We start from the raw sequence: 19,885 nt of genomic DNA on the forward strand, positions 1-19,885 counted from the left end.
CAGACTACAAAAGGGTTGCCAAGCAACCCTAAACTTCCGCTGGAGGAAATGCGCGCCATTTGTCTCTGCGGGTGAAACCCCACAGGGCAGTCATCTTACGTTGCCATGAATGTTGTGAACCACAATGCTACAATAAATAACTGATAAAAGATACACGCGTGCATGCCTTTTTATTTATTTAATTTAAAGACTCAATTTTTTTGACCAGAAGCTGGTGGGTTTACATTGGCCAATCATTCTTTTGCAAACAACACAAAGCAATTCCCTTAAAAAGCCTTACGGGGAATATCTTGCTTCTCGAGGTATCTTTCAGTCATTGTTAATCCTTCCTAGGTTAGTCCCTCTATGTCGCTTCTGTCTTTGTTTTTCCAAGGTCCGCCTCATTAGAGATGCCAAGATCTCAATCATGACATGTAACTCATGGTTGACATTAGTTTGTCATGATGTCCTCATCCACTGAGGTTGATAAAGTAAGCCTAGACAGACAAAAATGACGAGTAGGAAATACATATACTGAATATGATTTCAAATGTATAAAAACTAAACTGCACAAAAAACAAACAAAACAAAAAACAACTCTAGTATAAAAATACTTACAGTAGGCCTACGTACAAGTAACAAAATACAAATACTTCTTTACTTTCTACCACTTATTAATGATGTGTCTGCACATGTAGTGAAGTCACTAAATAACATATGGTCAGTAAATAAGAAATTTGTACTTTATTTATTCAAGTCTCACATCTAAATTCAGAACCTTAATGTTGAGGCTGAGGGACAAAAACCAATAGACTTGTTCCAATAAAAACATTTTCTTGATTGAGATTTATTTTTGCTCCATAAATAAGGCAGATACACAATCACAGAATTTGGCCTTCAAAATTGCACATCCATTTTAACAGGTCAGTAATAATAGATACAAACAGCCGTGATCTTCATACACCCTCAAAAATCGTGATTCTATTCATTCCAAAGTAGACAAAAACAGAAGCCACATGCCACCTCATGTAAAAACAAAACAAAAATATCAAAAAGCTAATCAAGGCATACTGGTAAACAATCACATCAAAAGATCAATTGTGTTGCAGGCCATTAGTTACCTTTACAATAATAATAATAATAATAATAATAATAATAATAATAATGAGGAATGGTGAGCACATAATTCCTGTAAACAATGTTAAATGTGTTGTAGCAATTGCAACTAACAGTACATTACAATGGATGTGTGTACCTTTGAGCAGAGAGGAATGGCACTTTATGCCCAATTATAGGCCTTTGGTTAACATTGGAAGTATGAAGCATCTCTTTTTATTTTTTTTAAGCCTATACATTCTTGGCGTGGGAAGCTTTGCAATAAAGTACCTTAGTATCATCAAAGTATGGTCAAACTTAAATGGCATCTACAAATGGTGAGTCGAGCTCCCTGCAAGCATGTTAAAGGGGCTGTCTGCCGGATTCACTCAGGAAAATGCACTTTTTATATACAGGATGTACACATTTTAACTTTCTCTATCTACACACCTATGTTTTTCTTAATCTTTTGTGGTAATTTCGTCCTAAACCCCCAACTCCCCAGCCTGTATTTTGCCATTTTGTGTTTGTTTTGTAAACAGTGGGACGTTTCTGTGGAAAGACAGTATTTACAACCCCCCAGCCAATCGCAGAGCGGGGGGTGGCGTGTCGCAAACGGGGCCGGGCGAACGTGTCAGCTAAATGACGTCACTCCCGTGGCAATTTGAAAGCATGCACAAATGTTATTTTTTTTCACTCACTCACCCACAGAAGCTTAGTGTGTGAATGAGTGAGTGATGTGTAGACTGAGAGAAAGTTAAAGTGTGTACATCCTGTATTTAAAAAGTGCATTTTCCTGAGTGAATCCGGCAGACAGCCCCTTTAAAGTTGTTTGAAGCAATTTATATCCAACGCTTCCATGTTTGTTAAATATAAATCCTGCAAAGATATTTACGCCACATTAATTATTCAGACATACTGTACATTGTTTTATCACAAGAATTTGAAAAGGAAAACTCTTCTTCGTGCAGTCACTTGCATACCTCAATCAAAACGTTAGATACTGTTCATTATAACAACCAAAATCATCCACACATACATTCAATAGATCGGTTAAACAACAAACATCTCAGTAGACTTTCATCTCTCTTCCACATCATTCATTAGTCAACGCAGCATTTTTATCATTGCACTTGTACGTATGGAATGTACACAGTAAATTGTAATTGTCTGCCCTTCAGCGTTATTTCCATACAGACATGGATAAAGGGCATTATTGGCATAAAAAGTGGCATTCAGGTTGTAGTCACAGCACAAACAAATACTGTTAGTTAACACGTGATCAACAACAAGCTGAGCTTTTACCTGCTTACATTTTAGTTAACCCTCAACACCTGACACACTATATGTGGCCTCAATACAGTCTTTATTATTTGCAGGCCTTAAGACATCTGGTGAATGCTTCTGTAATTGTAGCGCAATAAGGTCACAAATTGCACCCTAAGAGCTAAAACCAAGTCGCCAGTACATTCTTTCTTAAATGAAAATCCTTCAAAGACATGCTAAAAAATTGAGCAGCACATACTTTCTCTTTCGTGACAGTATTTGTTTAACTATCTTGTTCGTTTAATTTTGTATCGGTTGGGTGATGAGTATTCACAAACTGTTCGTTTACTTCTGTCAGGAATTTCTCTCCTATCAACTTTGGCCCCAACATCCATTTTGAGTTATCAGTATTTTTTTGTGAATACTGTATTGTAAACAGGCATTTTTGTGGCTAACTGGTGCTGTCCTTCTCCATGTGAGATGGCTCTTGGTGCACTGCAGACCAAGCCAAAGGTCCAGCAGCACTTCGTTGGTCCATGGCTGAGTGCATGATGGTCAGCCACACATCGTCCATGTTTGGCATTACAAAAATTTTCTGAAAGAAGCAGAGAAAAAAAATGATGATGACTGGTTAGACCCAAAGGCAGGGTCTTCCGTTTTCACTCAGGAAAATGCATTATGTAAAATACAGGATGTATACGCCTGAACTCCTTCTCATTCTACACCTGTGGGCTTCTGTTAATATGTGGTGGTGATTTTTTCCTCTATCCCAACCTCCCCAGCCTGTATTTTGCTATTTTGTTTGTTTTGTCACCAGCGGGACGTTTCTGTGGGCAGACAGTTGTTTACCGCTCCAGCCAATCGTAGAGCGGGGGGTTGCAGGGGGTGTGTCACTCAGTGCAGGCAGACTGGGCGGGTGAATTTGTCAGCTGCATGACGTCACTCCCGCTGCAACTTGACAGCCCGCACAGATTTTTTTTCACTCACTCACTCAAGCTTACAAACTTGATGTAAGATTGTCATGCAGCCGACAAATTCGCCCGCCTACAGTGAGTGACACGCCCCCCACCACTTCCCGCTCATGATTGGCTGGAGGGGTAAACAACTCTGTCCAGAGGTGTTGAATGAGAAGGAGTTCAGGCGTATACATCCTGTATTTATATAGTGCATTTTCCTGAGTGAAAACAGAAGACCCTGCCTTTAATTACTATTTACAAATTTTTACTCATGTAATAAAAAAAAAAATCCCAAGAATCTGCTTGACCTCATTCATCCATATTAACCATTTTTTTTCCTAATAGAAAAGCATGAAAAGAAATAACTGTTCCATGTACTAGCGTCCACATCGTACGAGTGCTACGTCAAGGTCTCCTTCGCCTTTCACTGAATTGTGGAGAATGTGGTGTATGGCTTTAAGCCATTGTTTATGGTCACGGGGTGGTGACGTCACGGCGACCGGGCCCAAGGGAGTTGTTGAAATGAGACAATAAAAGTTCAGTGAGCACAAGCCGTCGTCCGCTCGTTATTGGGGCATAACATTGGCGACGAGGATGGAGCATCCGCTTGCACCCCTGCCTCCTTTTCTAACGCTACCTGGCGAACCGCCGGTTCCGTGGCCCCGCTGGTACGAGTCATTTACGACGTTTATCGAGGCTATTGGCTTGGCCGACGCTAGCGATGCTCGGCTAAGGGATATGCTAATCCACAGCCTGGGCTGCGAGGGACAACTGATTTTTCGAACTCTTGGACCCGCACCGAAGTTTGATGACTGTGTGGATTTGCTGTCCGGACATTTCGCTGCTCCACAGAGCGTTATAGTACGCCGCATTGTTTTTCGCCAACGCATACAGCGGCCGGGTGAGTCTGTTCACCGTTACTTCGCCGACCTCCGGGGTTTGGCTAGCCTGTGCAAATTTGGAACTTTGGAGGAGGAAATGATTCGGGATCAACTGGCAGAGCACACGACCAGTCCCCGACTTCGGGAAAAACTGTTTATGTCACCGGACGACACGACTCTTTCGAAGGCAGTGGAGTTGGCTTTCCAGCTCGAGTCGGCTGCTAAATTGACGTCTCAGCTGGCGGCTCCGGGCCCGCCCTCTCCTCGCCCCGCTGCGCTGGCGCAGGCTGTAGCTCCGTCGGCCCCTCTCTCCGAGCCGTTTCCTCCCCCCGACGAGCTCGAGGTGAACGTCGCGGGACGCCGGGCCGCTACACCCCGGCAGCATTGTGGGAACTGCGGGTCGCCATCTCACCCTACACGAGCGCCCGGCTGCCCGGCCACGGGGCAGCGGTGCCAACGCTGCGGTAGGATGAACCACTTTTCCCGGGTGTGCCGTTCTGCGCCGTCCTCTGCGTCCCCCCGGCCTAGTTCGTCTACAACGACCATACATTCAGTAGGCTCCGGTGCCAAACCATTTAAGTGGTGCACGGTGGAACTAGACGGTGTTGAACTTTCGCTACTACTAGACACGGCGGCTTCCAGATCCATTCTGAACGAGTCCACAGTGCGCCGACTTTTCCCTAGGATGTCGATTGAAGCTGGAGCGGAAGTTCTTTACGGCTACGGGCACTCTAAGATTGGCATGGTGGGCACTGCCACCTTCGCTGTTCGTTATGGCTCTACGGTCCTCCCAAAATTTACCTTCCAGGTGTCTCGCCAGGGTGCCAACCTCCTCGGTTTCGACCTGTTCTGCGCCCTGGGCTTCTCCATCACTGATAACCTGGGTGCCACCATACTGACGGTGGCCACGCCATGGTTACACCGCTGGCCATCCCTGTTCACGGGGCTTGGCTGCCTCACTAGCTTTGATCACCAGCCACTTGTGGATCCAGTTGTGACCCCAGTCATCCAACCTCTGCGGCGGCTGCCCCTGGCCCTGCGTGATGATGTCACCGTTGAACTGCACAAACTCCTCGATGCAGGCATCATCGAGCGGGTGGACGCTTCACCTTGGATCTCCAATCTGGTCGTAGCAAAGAAAAGAACGGGTGGCCTGCGGCCCTGCCTCGACCTCAGGCGGGTGAACGAGGCAGTGATCCCCGACAAGTACCCATTACCCACCACGGAGGAGCTTTCGGCCAAGTTTCACGGGTCTACGGTCTTCTCCAAGCTTGACCTCCGACAGGGCTACCTGCAGGTTCCTCTCCACCTCGAGAGCCGCAACCTCACTGCTTTTGTGACCCACATAGGGGTTTTCAGGTACACTCGCATGCCTTTTGGACTTAGCTCCGCTCCCAGCTGTTTCCAAAAGATTATGTCCACCATCTTCGCTGGGGTAGTCGTGTACCTGGATGACATCGTGGTGCATGGAGCGACATCTGAGCTGCACAATGTCCACCTCGCCATGGTACTTGACGTGCTCGCTCGCCACAACCTCACACTTAATGGGGACAAGTGCATTTTTGCTTCTTCAGTCATTGAGTTTGTGGGTTTCCGCCTGACCGCAGACGGCTTGAGCCCGCTCCATTCCAACGTTGACGCTGTTCTGTGCCTGCCTGAGCCCTCCTGTCCCGCCCAGTTGTCATCCTTCCTCGGGATGACAGCGTTCTACCTGCGGTTTCTGCCTCGTTATTCGGAGACCACTGCCCCGCTGCGTGCTCTCCTCAAACAGGACGCGCCCTGGTCCTGGACGCCTGAGTGCTCAGCTGCGGTCCGCCGGCTGAAGGCACAACTCACCTCCCCACCAGTGCTGGCCCATTTCCTGCAGAGCCCCACGTTTGTGACCTGCGACGCTTCTAACACCGCCGTCGGCGCCGTCCTGTCCCAGCTCCAGGGTGGGACTGAACGCCCTGTGGCGTTTGCTTCGAGGTCACTCACCCCGACTGAGCAGAAGTACTCCGTGGGGGAAAGGGAGGCCCTGGCTTGCGTCTGGGCGTGTGAACGGTGGCACATGTACCTATACGGTCGACGTTTCACGCTTCGCACGGATCACCAGGCCCTCACGGCCCTCCTTGCGACAACTGGTTCGGGGCACAAGCCGCTCCGTTTGTACCGGTGGTCGGAGAGATTGCAGGCTTATAACTTCAAGACGATTTTCACACCAGGCAGGGACAACGTGGTGGCTGACATGCTCTCTAGGGCCACACCCAGCTCCTCGCCTGATCCTGTCGCCGACCACTCTGAGTCGGAGCTGGTCCTCATGCTGCACGAACCCCTCCAGGCTGCTGTATCTCTGCGGGATCTCCAGACAGCGTCTGCGCAGGACCCATTGTTCTCCCAGCTTCGTACCTTCATCCAGGAGGGATGGCCAGCTAAGGTGCCGGAGGAGCTGGCTGCCTACCACCGGGTCAGAAGTGACCTTTCCTGTTGGGGTGACGTCTGTATAGCGAGGGGACTGTGTGCAGTGATTCCCGGTGCTCTGCGGGGGCGCATCCTGGCCATGGTCCACGAGGGTCACCTGGGAGTCGTGAGAGTGAAACAGCGCTGCAGGGGTTTGGTTTGGTGGCCGGGTATCGACAGGGACATCGAGACCATGGTGAAGGATTGTGTGGCCTGCCTCACCAGTGGCAAGACGGGCATGACACCGCCACCGCCTTTGCAGCCCCTCCCGTGGCCAGCTGCTCCGTGGTCCCACATCCAGGTGGACATCTGTGGGGACCTGCACGGCGTTCCCCAGCATCAACGGTTCCTCCTGGTGGCCTATGACCTACACTCCAAATGGCCGGAAGTGCATCCTGTTGGGTCTGTAACCACCCAGGTCGTCACTGACTTCCTCTCTTCTCTCTTCGCCCGCCGGGGTGTGCCCGACACCATCACTACCGACAACGGGCCTCAGTTCATCTCAGCGGATTTCGCCTCCTTCGCGGAGAGGAGGGGGATCAAACATGTCAGGACTGCCCTGTATCACCCACAAGCCAACGGGGGCGTAGAGAGGTTTAACCAGACCCTTAAGAATGGACTCAGAGCACACCTTGCTGATCATTTTCCATTTTTAGCAGCACTGCAGAACACCCTGCTGCACTACAGAGCGACGCCTCATGCCACCACAGGTTGCTCCCCAGCACTCCTCATGCTGGGTCGGGAACTCCAACTTCCTTTGGATCGTCTACGGCCTCCTCAACAACCCACTCCAGGAGTGGCAACACCTCCAAGTGACAGAGTGGCAGAGCAGCAGCGTCGCATGAAACAGCGCTACGACAGGGTGCGTCGGGTGAGACGCCCCGCACTCGCAGTTTCAGATTGGGTCCGGATCCGTAGACCCAGCCGACCACACAAATTGCTTTCGTTTTGGTCGGAGCCTCAGCAGATCACAGAGCAGCTGGGACCAGCCACATTCCGTCTGACTGATGGCTCACGGTGGCACGCCAGCCGTCTTAGACGAGTTGGTTCACCACCGGCCCCTGACGGGAAGGCTGCAGCTGAACCGGATCAGGTGGATGTGGACTGGGACTTTTCCTCTGCACACCCGGGGGCCCCAGTAGCAGACCCACCTGAGCTGAATGCACCAGTGGGACCCGTGCGTTTTGAGCCACGCCCGGCCCGGGTCCGCCGGAGACCTCTGTACCTCCAGGACTATGTTTAAAAGTTCAGGGCCACTGAAGTTTAGTGCATAGCCTGTCACGTGGCAGAATATTCCACAAGGTTATGCGGGTGAACTGGTAGTCTACCCAGTTCATCCAGTCAGGCCATTTACGTTTAAGTCTTTGTTAATGTTATGTTATTTGCGATTGGTTTGCACTTCTTTGAAAGGGGGGGGGGGGGTAAATGTGGTGTATGGCTTTAAGCCATTGTTTATGGTCACGGGGTGGTGACGTCACGGCGACCGGGCCCAAGGGAGTTGTTGAAATGAGACAATAAAAGTTCAGTGAGCACAAGCCGTCGTCCGCTCGTTATTGGGGCATAACAGAGAACATGCTTTTTGTACATTTTGCCGAGTGCGGAAAAGTAAGTTGCTAGAATTATTTGATGCATGCTGAACTGAGGTATTCCCTGATAAGCACATCATCATTCAATCGACTATACATATAGAGAGACGTTTGACATTAGAAGAGCCGCTGCATCTAAATGCCATCCAACAATGAAATATATGACGCATCAGTACCTGAAGCTCCCGTTCCAGTTTTTTCTCAATCCAGTCAGTGACGTGAGCCAGAGTGACTTCTCTTTCTCCCAGTTTAGGTCGTGCCTTCATTTCCAAGTGAGGGGGCTTCCTAAAGCCATACCTGAAAAAAATATTCCCATACATCCGGACAAAAAATTAATAAATAAATAAATAAATAAATAAATAAATATACCAGTATACACAATTTACATTGACTACAAACACACAAAGGCCATATAATTCACTGCAGTTTTAACATTTCCATTGCAAGACACTCCTTTCAAACGTTCATGAAGGTGAAAATGTCTTTGAACTGACCAGATCCTGTCAGTGGGCGGAGGAGGTATATTGAAAGCAAGAGTTCCTTGGAGTTTCTGTAACTCCACTGTTAGAAGGAGAGGCGTGTTTGATACCTCCTCCATCTTCTTTTTGATGAACTCTGTCTCCGTGGCTTTCTGGAAGTATTTGGACTTGGTGATCTTGTCCACAAAGCGCATGATTTTGCTGGGTTTGTGACCTCCAACAAAAGTGTATCTGGATAAAATCACAACATAACATGTTTAATATGAGAGTAATTTCTCTTACTTTTACTTTCAGACCCTTAAAAAAAGGGATGCATACTGTGTCTAGAAATTGTTTTGTATTTCCTACATCATTCCCCTGATTTGAATCTGGATACCCTGAACTTGAAGTTTGCAGTTTGTTCGTTTTGTTGCAAATCCATTGGGGTGTTGCTAAGTGCATAAAAACAAAAAACTAACAACAACAAAAAAACAAAAAAACAAAAAACAAAAAAAGAGAGAGAGAAAAGAATATGGACTTGGCTGCATGTGATGCCAATTTAAAATGCAAAATCGCTTCAAGGTTCATTTTACAGATCAGATTACAGACCAGTAGAGTACAAGCACCTTTCTCAGGTCATTGAATTTAACGCAACTAGACTGTTCCAGTTATCTTATTGACATTTTGCCTCTCATCTGAGCAGGCTTCATTAGTTCATGCACAGGTCTAGCGTGGCAGCTCTCAGGCATGAAAATTAAGTGAAACAGGCACCTTGTACTTCAATTCCTAATCAGGAGGGGGCAGCATAGTGCCCACAAGTGGTGGCAATCTCAAGTACAGGGAGCCCCTCTGGTGCTGGTGTCAGGGTATGATTTTTTTTCCCCTCATCTGTACCCACAGTTTACCAATCGGTATCCACAGTTTAGCACATAAATAAGAAAGGAAGAACACACGAATATAACAGATACAAGTTTGATTGATTTGAAAACTAGGGTAGTGTGGAGTGTGAAACAAGCGAGAAACTCCATGCCTTTTTGATTTTGTGGAAATGAGAGCAATTTAAAATCTGTTTTTTTTTTTTTAAACTGTAGGCAACAAGGAAAACAGTGTCTTCACTACGGATGGTCTGATCCAATACATAGATTGGGTATCGGCCCAAATAACTGGGGGGGAAAAAATGGATCTGGTATCTGTCAAAATTAGGGGTGGTGAGAAAAATTTATTCGGCAATATATAGTGATATTACAGCGTGCAATTCTTGTATCGATTCAATATGTGGGCGAGCTGATATTTAAACATTTTTTTTAATGAAAATATTCAACAAAAGGTCTTAGGGTTACGGTTCACTCTTTAAGCATGGAATAATGTTATATTAATGGAACGTTAAGACTTAATATTTTATTTCAATGCTGTTGAAACATGAAGCAGATTGCAACCATCCATCCATCTTCTTTCGCTTATCCGAGGTCGGGTCGCGGAGGCAGCAGCTTTAGGAGGGAAACCAGACCTCCCTCTCCCCAGCCACATTAACCAGCTCCTCCGGCGGGATCCCAAGGCGTTCCCAGGCCAGCTGAGAGACATAGTCTCTCCAGCGTGTTCTGGGTCTTCCCCGGGGTCTCCCGCCGGTGGGACATACCTGGAACACCTCTCCAGGGAGGCGTCCAGTGGGCATCTGAACCAGATACCCGAGCCACCTCAGCTGGCTCCCTTCAACGCAGAGGAGCAGCGGCTTGACTCTGAGTCCCTCGCGGATGACCGAGCTTCTCACCCTATCTCTAAGGGAGAGCCCGGACACCCTGCGGAGGAAACTCATTTCGGCCGCTTGTATCCGGGATCTCGTTCTTTCGGTCACGACCCACAGCTCGTGACCATAGGTGAGGGTTGGAACATAGATCGACCGGTAAATCGAGAGCTCCGCCTTTTGGCTCAGCTCTTTCTTCATCATGACGGACCGATACAGAGTCCGCATCACTGCAGACGCTACACAGATCCGCCTGTCAATCTCCCGCTCCATCCTGCCCTCACTCGTGAACAAGATTCCAAGATACTTAAACTCCTCCACTTGGGGCAGGATCTCATCCCCAACCTGGAGAGGACACACCACCCTTTTCCAACTGAGGACCATGGTCTCGGATTTGGAGGTGCTGATCCTCATCCCAACCGCTTCAAACTGCGAACCGCTCCAGTGAGAGTTGGAGATAACTGCTTGATGAAGCTATCAGCACCACATCATCTGCAAAGAGCAGAGATGCAATGCTGAGGCCACCAAACCGGACGCCCTCAACACCTCGGCTGCGCCTAGAAATTCTGTCCATAAAAGTTATGAACAGAATTGGTGACAAAGGGCAATCATGGCGGAGTCCAACCCTCACTGGAAACTAATCCGACTTACTGCCTGCAATGCGGACCAAACTCTGGCAACGGTCGTACAGGGACCGAACAGCCCCTATCAGGGGTTTCGGTACCCCATACTCCCGAAGCACCCCGCACAGGACTCTCCAAGGGACACAGTCGAACGCCTTCTCCAAATCCACAAAACACATGTGCACTGGTTGAGCGAACTCCCACGCACCCTCGAGGATCCTGCTGAGGGTGTAGAGCTGGTCCACTGTTCCACGGCCAGGACGAAAACCACACTGCTCCTCCTGAATCCGAGATTCGACTTCCCGACGGACCCTCCTCTCCAGCACCCCTGAATAGACCTTACCAGGGAGGCTGAGGAGTGTGATCCCTCTGTAGTTGGAACACACCCTCCGGTCTCCCTTCTTAAAAAGGGGGACCACCACCCCAGTCTGCTAATCCAGAGGCACTGTCCCCGATGTCCACGCGATGTTGTAGAGGCGTGTCAACCACGACAGCCCCACAACATCCAGAGTCTTTAGGAACTCCGGGCGGATCTCATCCACCCCCGGGGCCCTGCCACCGAGGAGCTTTCCAACCACCTCAGTGACTTCGACCCCAGAGATAGGAGAGCCCCCCTCAGAGTCCCCAGACTCTGCTTCCTCAAAGGAAGACGTGTCGGTGGAATTGAGGAGGTCTTCAAAGTATTCCCTTCATCGATTCACGACGTCCCGAGTCGAGGTCAGCAGCACCCCATCGCCACTATACACAGTGTTAATGGTGCACTGCTTTCCTCTCCTGAGACGCCGGATGGTGGACCAGAATTTCCTCGAAGCCGTCCAGAAGTCGTTTCCATGGCCTCACCGAACTCCTCCCATGTCCAAGTTTAGATATAGTCAGACTCACCTCCACACACAGCTTGGGCTCTGGTACCAGTCCTCTCGAGAGGGGTTGGACTCTCTTCCACCCTGGAGTTACCCATGGTGAGAGGCGCAGAGCAGGTGTGGGCATACTTCTTGCCCCCCGGCTCGGCGCCTGTACGTTGGGGTTCACTCCAGTAGACGAGAGGGTAGCCTCCTTCCGCCTTCGGGTGGGGGGACGGGTCCTGACTGTTGTTTGTGCATATGCACCAAACAGCAGTTCAGAGTACCCACCCTTTTTGGAGTCCTTGGAGGGTGTGCTGGAGAGCGCTCCCCCTGGGGACTCCCTCGTCTTGCTGGGGGACTTCAACGCTCACGTGGGCAATGCCAGTGAGACCAGGAGGGGCGTGATTGGGAGGAACGGCCCCCCCGATCGGAACTCGAGCGGTGTTCTGTTGTTGGACTTCTGTGCTTGTCACGGATTGTCCATAATGAACACCATCTTCAAACATAAGGGTGTCCATATGTGCACTTGACACCAGGACACCCTAGGCCGCAGTTCGATGATCGACTTCGTAGTCGTGTCATTGGATTTGCGGCCGCATGTTCTGGACACTCGGGTGAAGAGAGGGGCGGAGCTGTCAACTGATCACCTGGTGGTGTGTTGGCTCCGATTGTGGGGGAAGATGCCGGTCCGACCTGGCAGACCCAAACGTATTGTGAGGGTTTGCTGGGAACGTCTGGCGGAATCCCCTCTCAGAAAGAGTTTCAATGCCCCCCTCCGGCTTAGCTTCTCCCTTGTCCCGGGGGAGGCGGGGGACATTGAGTTCGAATGTGCCATGTTCCGCGCCTCCATTGTTGAGGCGGCCGATCGGAGCTGTGGCCGTAAGGTGATCGGTGCCTGTCGCGGCGGCAATCCTCGAACCCGCTGGTGGACACCAGTGGTAAGGGATGCCGTCAAGCTGAAGAAGGAGTCCTATCAGGCCTTTTTGGACTGTGGGACTCCGGAGGCAGATTGCAACCTGTGTTAAATACGGTGTTGAAGTTTCAGTTAAATACATTATCATACAAATCTTACAGCGTACACGTACTCATTAGGATTTTCTAATTTAGAGTTTAAAAAAATTGCAATAACCGATTTACAGATTCTTATCGGGATTAATCGTATCAAATCGAATCGTGACCTATGAATCGTAATAAGGATCGAATCGCCAGATATGAGCCAATCTACAACCCGAGTCAAAATAGTCTTGATCCACATGACGAGGTGAAATGGGGAATGGTGAGGTAAATATTTCTCTTTTGCTACATTGGCTCAGCCAATTTGTCTGTCAAAATTGCACTGGGGGAACATCGGAAGCCGTTCGGCAGCGAGGTGGGCCCCACTGCAAGCTGCTGAGCAGCTTCTGTGAGCCGGCAGGCTCAATGCAAGGACGGCCGTGTGGGAAGCGGCAACTGAGTTTGCAGAGGCGGGCGAGACAGAGAATAATGTAATTATTTATGCCTGTTGTAATGGCATTTTGTACATAAAGGTGGTATTTGGTGATCATCTATTTTATTAAACTGAAGAGCAAAAAAGTATGGAGCCTGGAGATTTCTTTACGTGCAGACACGAAAAGACTTGAAAGACCGACCAAAGCAGGTGGTGCAGGGGAGCCTTGGCCACGTCTCATTTCTGTAAACAGAAGCGCTTGGACTTAGGAAAGCCTTGGGCACGCTCAACAAAATCCGCCCATTTAAAACTGGGCTCACAGTATAGACCAACTTGTGGAGCCTGTATTTGTATAATAAGGCAGAATTTTTGCAAAATAAATAAATAAATAAATAAATAATACAATATTAGGGCATCCAGAGGATGATTGGTGTCATTGCTGCAAAGCTCATATTAGGGGATATTTAAAATACATTTGTATTTATTATTGGAGGCCACTGCAACATTATGCACATTTAAAACATTAACACTGTGCTTTAGGGTTGGAAAATAAAAGTGTACTGGCACTTAAGTAATGATTACATTCATTCAAAACATTTAATACATGTATTGAAAATACTGAATGAAAATCACATCCCAATAAATGTTTAAAAAAAATATTTCCAAGACATGTGAGCATGTGAGTTTTTTTGTAAATATATTGGATATTTTAGGAGAAAAAAACAAGTGCAAAGACAATTTAGTATGGATCAGTATGGGCAGATAATTAACCCAAAGTTATCGGTATCAAATCAGTAATGAAAAAGGAGGATTGGTGCATTCCTAGTCTTCACCAATGCAAAACTGTGAAAACACTGCCATCTTCATGCCAGGAAATGCAATTAGGGTTTAGGTTTTATAAAGGCTAACCCGGGATTTACACCGGATGCGGCTGCGGTGCGTTCCGGCGACGCAACCAATTAGATTCCATTCATTCGAATGGTGCAATTTACACCGCTTGCGTGTGCGTTGCGTGTCGACTGCGTCTCAGCTGCGGCATGCCGCAGCCCTTCCGCAAGGATAGACCTATTTTCTGTTTTTGCCGGATGCCGCAGCGGTAGGCCTCCGGCAAATGGCAAGCTAGCACAAAACACATCGAGCGGGAAAGGAAGACCGACGCAGTTTCAAAATAAATTTCCGGTTACCTTTCAGAATAAAACACTCACCAGCTCCTATTTCGCAAGCATGTCAGCAAAACGTGATGTGGGCGTAGCCGGGCCTGGAGTTAACGGGCGCGGTGCTCATTCACGTTTTAGACACCAGCGAACATGGACGAGGAGAGGTTTATATTGGAGGTGGAAAGCCACAAAATAATAAAAGTCCACCTCTCTTTCTGCTTCTCTGTTGAGCAACAGATTTTATGTGTGTTTGTCGTTGTTTTTAATGCCACATGATCGCGCACGGTCACGCGAGACACGACGGGAAGTGGTCGGCGACGAACTGCCGGACCGCAGCTGTGCGGAGCCGGTGTAGATTGGCCAAAAAATTTACACGTCCGGAGCACGCAGTCAAGACGCACCGCACCGCAGCCGCACCGCACACGCAACCGGTGTAAATCCTGGGTAATAGATGGACGGGATTGCCACGGTAGAGCCAACTTCAGCATCGCTGCTCATTTATCCATCGTTTGTGGAATATATAACTAAGCCTCACACCAAATTTACCAATTTCTCCAGCAGCCGAAGCGTTTGTGGAAGCTAAACAAAATAGTGTACAGGTTTTCCGGTCTAAGATATTGGAGGATCTATGGCGAGAGCCAAATTGCTTCACAGCCCGTGCGCACTACACATAATATGTTATAATATGTATAGCTATCTTTTTTGCTCGAGCTAACACAAATGTCACAATTTAACAGTACGTATGCCAATTGTTGCAGGTCTTCCTCTCCCGAACAGTCGGTTTTGGTCGGTGTGGTATACTCAAAGAATCACCTTGTATTTCTTTACATCATGATGCTGTTTCTTCTTCATGTGTTCTTCGTTTCTTATTGACGTGCTAAACTGAGGGCACTGTTTGCCAAACTGTACATACAGATTAGTAAACTGTGGGTACAGATTAGCAAAAATAAATAAATAAATAAATAAATAAATAAGTCAGTAAAAATATACCTTGGCACCAGAGAGGCTCCGTACCTACTTAAAAGTTTAGTGGAAGTCAACCTTAAACATTTCTTAACAATAATATGTTATCTTGTCTAAACATGACATTCTGATCAATATTACATTTGTGGAATATGCGTTATGAAGCAAAATCCAGCCTTTTTTGTCCATCTCAAGGAGCCACTTGCTATTGAATGAAGATGACATCAATGTTGTTCAGGGCTCAGGAGACGACCAATCACAGCTCACCTGTTTCCTGAAGCTGAAGCTGGATTTTGCTGCTTAACTCATATTCCACAAATATAATATTAATCAGAATGTCATGTTTAGACTAGTGAGGTAACATATAACATTATTGTCGAGAATTTTATTTTGGACTTGCCCTTTAAAGAAACAGGGAAATATGAAAATCTCCTCTTATGTGACACATCGGTATAACAGGACAAGTTGCCCAACACAAGCTTGTTGTAGCATATTTGATACAATTAGAGACGCTTTCTTACCCTTCTGCTCCAGGGACATCATTTGATTGCTCAGTGGCATCTTCTTCATCCGATGAGCCTGCACTGGAAGACTCCTCGTCGCTGTCAGCCAGGCAGTAAGTTCGGGGTCTGAATCTGCCACGACACCAACAGACATGCAAGCCCACTTATTCACAAGTCAAATCTGCACATGGCTTGTGCAAACTCATAATAAACTTCTTCTGCATGTGACTTCAAAAAATGTACTGGGACATTGTAGATCAATTGGTAGTTGTTCATTAACATAAAATATTATTCCTCTACATTTCAGAGGAGTTCTAGAAAATAATGCTATTGCCCTTATTACACTTCTAGATATTAAATCCCACACCCCAAGGTAGACAGGAATAAAATATCGAATGTGGTCAATCAGCACTTACCAATAACAGAAATGTATCCATTTAACAGCAGCATAAAAGCAGAGTCCAGGAAAAGTAGAAAGAAGGAAGAGAAGGTTTAGAAAAACCAAGAAAAACAGGTGAGGTTTTTTGAAATCGAAAGCATTTCGTATTATATGCAGCTGGAGACCCCATAAAATCAAACTGAGGGCCGAATGCACAAAGAATGCACTGCGTCCTCTAATAGCGCCATTAATTGCTCTTCATTTGCACCTGCAGGATGCTACTATGCTCCATCTTAAACGTCCTATTCACAAAGGATATTGCTCTAATTATATACCAGAGCAAACCTGCCCACAAAAGGTTGACAGCCGAGTGTAGTTTGCACCTGATTTACCACACATGGCAATGATGGATTTGCGCCAAGAACACTACGGCAGAACAAAAGCAGTTCGGAAGAAAAACGACATGATCAGAATGCGAGCTTAGACCGAGGAAGTGTGAATGGGACTGTAAAAAAACAGCTTATGGACACAGGACGTCATGTCTTTTACATTGCAAAATCTCCCACACCCAGGGCGAATGGCAACCTACGCACAGTACGTGATCTGCGTAGGAGGCGGTGGCTCTGTCTGGCATGATGATGCCTTCTCCGTCTTACTGTTGCCTTGGACCGGATTCTACACATTGTGCCAATTTTACACCATTTTCAATCGACCATGGATCGCCAACTTTGGTCCTCAAGAGCCCTTATCCAGCCTGTTTTCCATGTCGCCCTGCTCCAACACAGCTGAATCATAGGGATGTAACGATATCCAAACATCACAAAACGATATCACGATATGAAGTTCACTATACGATATTGTGAGGGGGTTGGCGATATTTAAAAAAGGTCAAAATATTGTAAAAAAGAAAAAAAAAATCTCATACTAAAAAAACCCAAAACAAAATATTGTGCTTTTTTGTACATAACAGCAATGCATATAAACCACCGACAATCTCTAACAACAATAGTGAGGCACTTACTTGCTAATGCAAGCACACATTGATCGCCTCACAAGCAAATTAGGTTCCCCTTCATCTGACAATTAGCATAGATTTTAAACATAGAAGGCCAAAACATCCCTCATGAAAATTGAATTGCATTAATAAACTAGCCACTAGAGGGTGCTAGAACTGCACAAATGGAAAACAACGTGACTTTTTTAACAGATGTGTTCCTTTTAAATATTGTGAACATGACGACGATGATATTGTGGCAGTTTTAATATCACAATATCACGATATTGTCCTTATCGTTACACCCCTACTGAATCAAATGATCAGCTCATCAACAAGCTCTGCAAAAGCCTAATGATTACATGATTTAGGTGTGTTGGAGGAGGGAGGGATGGAAAACCAAACTTGGAGATGCCTGCTATAGATGTTATTTGTGTCACTAACTGCTTGTGGCTATTAGCGCTGGTGTTAGTGAATTAGATGCTGTTTATCAATGAGGATCATTTGTATAGAGATATAGAGATGAGCAAATTCACCGTCAAATGTCTTCACCGTCAATATCTTAAATACCCACAAACAGGGGCGCAAAACGACATATTTTGCTTGGCGGCACAGTTAGGAATTTCACCATCTGCGCATGCTTTGTGAATGAGACTGTGTCTGCTCTATTTTTAATAGGGTTAAAAGCCACGCAAACCTTAAGTGGAATCGGCCCTGAGTCCATTTTATTCAATAGAGAAAACAAGCATTTGGATTCTTTACCCATCTTCTCCTATGCGGAGGCTTTCTCCTTCCTTGCCCAGGCGAATCAGGTTCATCTTCGTTTCAAGGGTCATCAGGAAGGACCCGCTGTAGGAAATGTCCAAGTCAAACCACAGACCTGTGACGGCAAAGTGAAAATGAGAGGGGTCAAATTTTGAAAGTAGTTTGAAAGATCTGCCTTGAATTTTGGTTCATGTTCCATAGCTTGCATAGGTTTTCTCCTGGTACTCCAGTTTGCTCCTACATTCCAAAATTGTGCAGGTTAGATCAACAGAAGATTGCCATAAAGTGTCAATACCTGGTTGCAGTACCTTTGGTCTGAATTACTGCAGTAACTAAACGTGATGAAGGTTGAAAAGGTGTTGCAATTAAAATTAGCTTGGAAAGCCAGGTTTCTTTGAAAGCGGCAGTAAATCAGGTCTGGTGTCTCTCAGCATCCCCCATATTTCCAAGAGGTATACATCTGGTGAGTTTGTTGGCCAATCAAGCATGGCAACATCACGGTTATTCAACCAGCTGTTGACAGTTTTGGAATAGGTGCCAATTAGAGCTGTTAAAATTAATAAATTAATCGACAAGTAATTGATTATCAAATTAATCAACAACTATTTTAATAATCGATGAATTGTTTGGAGACATTTTTTAATTAAAGATTGTCCAAATCCCGTGATTTCAGCATATTAACAATAATTGTTCACCGATTTCTGTAGTCCTTCATGAAAGAAGACCAATTATCTTCTGTTTAATCAAAATAAGACATTTGCAAACATCAGTTTTTACTTTGGAAAACAATGACCCAACTGGAAACATAGTACATCAATCCCCCTTTTTTCCAATCCTAATACAAATATACCAATCACTGGTTAATAAACAGTAATCGGGGGGGGGAAAAATCTTTTTATAATACACTTTAATTCAAAATTAAAATTAATCTGATTAGTCAATCGATTGAATAATCAATCGATTAATCGATTCTAAAAATATTCGATAGTGACAGACAAGTTCCAATTCCTCCTAGTGTGTGGAATATGCATTTCAATAAAGCTTCTGCCCGAAGAATGATGCATTACGTTTTTAAAAATGTGTTGGCCAGCAGTTGTGTTGACTTTAGACTTCAGAGAGAATAGTGGGCCAACACCTGTAGATGGCACGGAATCCCCAACAATCATTTTACTTTTGACTGCAAGCAACTTTGGCTGTGACTCACAACTCTTCCCCTGAATCAGGTTCCTTCAAACCTGGATGTAATTTAAAATTGACTTTCTCCTAAAATAGGATTTTGCACATTGGCTAATGACGCACTTACTCCAGCCTCAGTCTGCTCTTTGTGAAGCCCAAATTCTTGAATGGGTTTTGCGTTACAATCTTGTCAAGGTTGCGGTTATCAGTATTGCTTGAACAACGTTTTCCAACACTTTTGCCTCTTCTCAACTTTGAATAAATGAGTTGTTCTACAGAATTCTTCAGAACTGCCAGCTTCTTCAACATTGCCTTTATGACTTCAAGGTACACATAGGACAGAGACCTACTATACAGTGTTGTATCATTCATAGTTCTGTTGGCAGATACAGCCACTGCGAAATTAACAAATTCCAACACATTACGTAATATCATGAGCAAATGGGTGTTCATCTTTCTTTGTATGTATCACAATGGGACAGGATTCAGTTCTCTGTTCTGTTGCAGTAACCCTTTCTAGGTTACCCATTAGCGGGCAGCGGATGTCAACATTTGATGAAAGTCAAAGAGGTATGGAATGGGAGTAAGTAAACAACGTATGTAGGTGCCAGACGTGTCACTTTCAAAACATTTTTTTAGTGATAGGTAAGGACTAT

The 19,885-nt window shown here is 46.2% G+C and overlaps 1 protein-coding gene across 3 annotated transcripts in view; it reads right to left on the reverse strand.

Moving 5' to 3' along the window:
• Positions 1–806: 806 nt before the first annotated feature.
• Positions 807–19,885, reverse strand: part of LOC144020243 (testis-expressed protein 2-like) — a 44,933-nt gene continuing 25,854 nt past the window's right edge. For 2 of the 3 annotated variants that reach the window (XM_077523524.1, XM_077523523.1), the window contains exons 9-13: positions 18,051–18,168; positions 15,934–16,047; positions 8,697–8,912; positions 8,379–8,499; positions 807–2,935 (exon numbers count right to left, since the gene is read on the reverse strand). In XM_077523524.1, the coding sequence (XP_077379650.1) occupies positions 2,792–2,935; positions 8,379–8,499; positions 8,697–8,912; positions 15,934–16,047; positions 18,051–18,168 (713 nt within the window). In that variant the 3' untranslated portion in view covers positions 807–2,791. The remainder of the gene's footprint in view (positions 2,936–8,378; positions 8,500–8,696; positions 8,913–15,933; positions 16,048–18,050; positions 18,169–19,885) is intronic. The other variant, XM_077523525.1, reaches the window with a different exon arrangement.

Source organism: Festucalex cinctus, chromosome 6, assembly GCF_051991245.1.
Source record: "Festucalex cinctus isolate MCC-2025b chromosome 6, RoL_Fcin_1.0, whole genome shotgun sequence".
In the NCBI taxonomy this organism is placed as follows: Eukaryota; Metazoa; Chordata; class Actinopteri; order Syngnathiformes; family Syngnathidae; genus Festucalex; species Festucalex cinctus.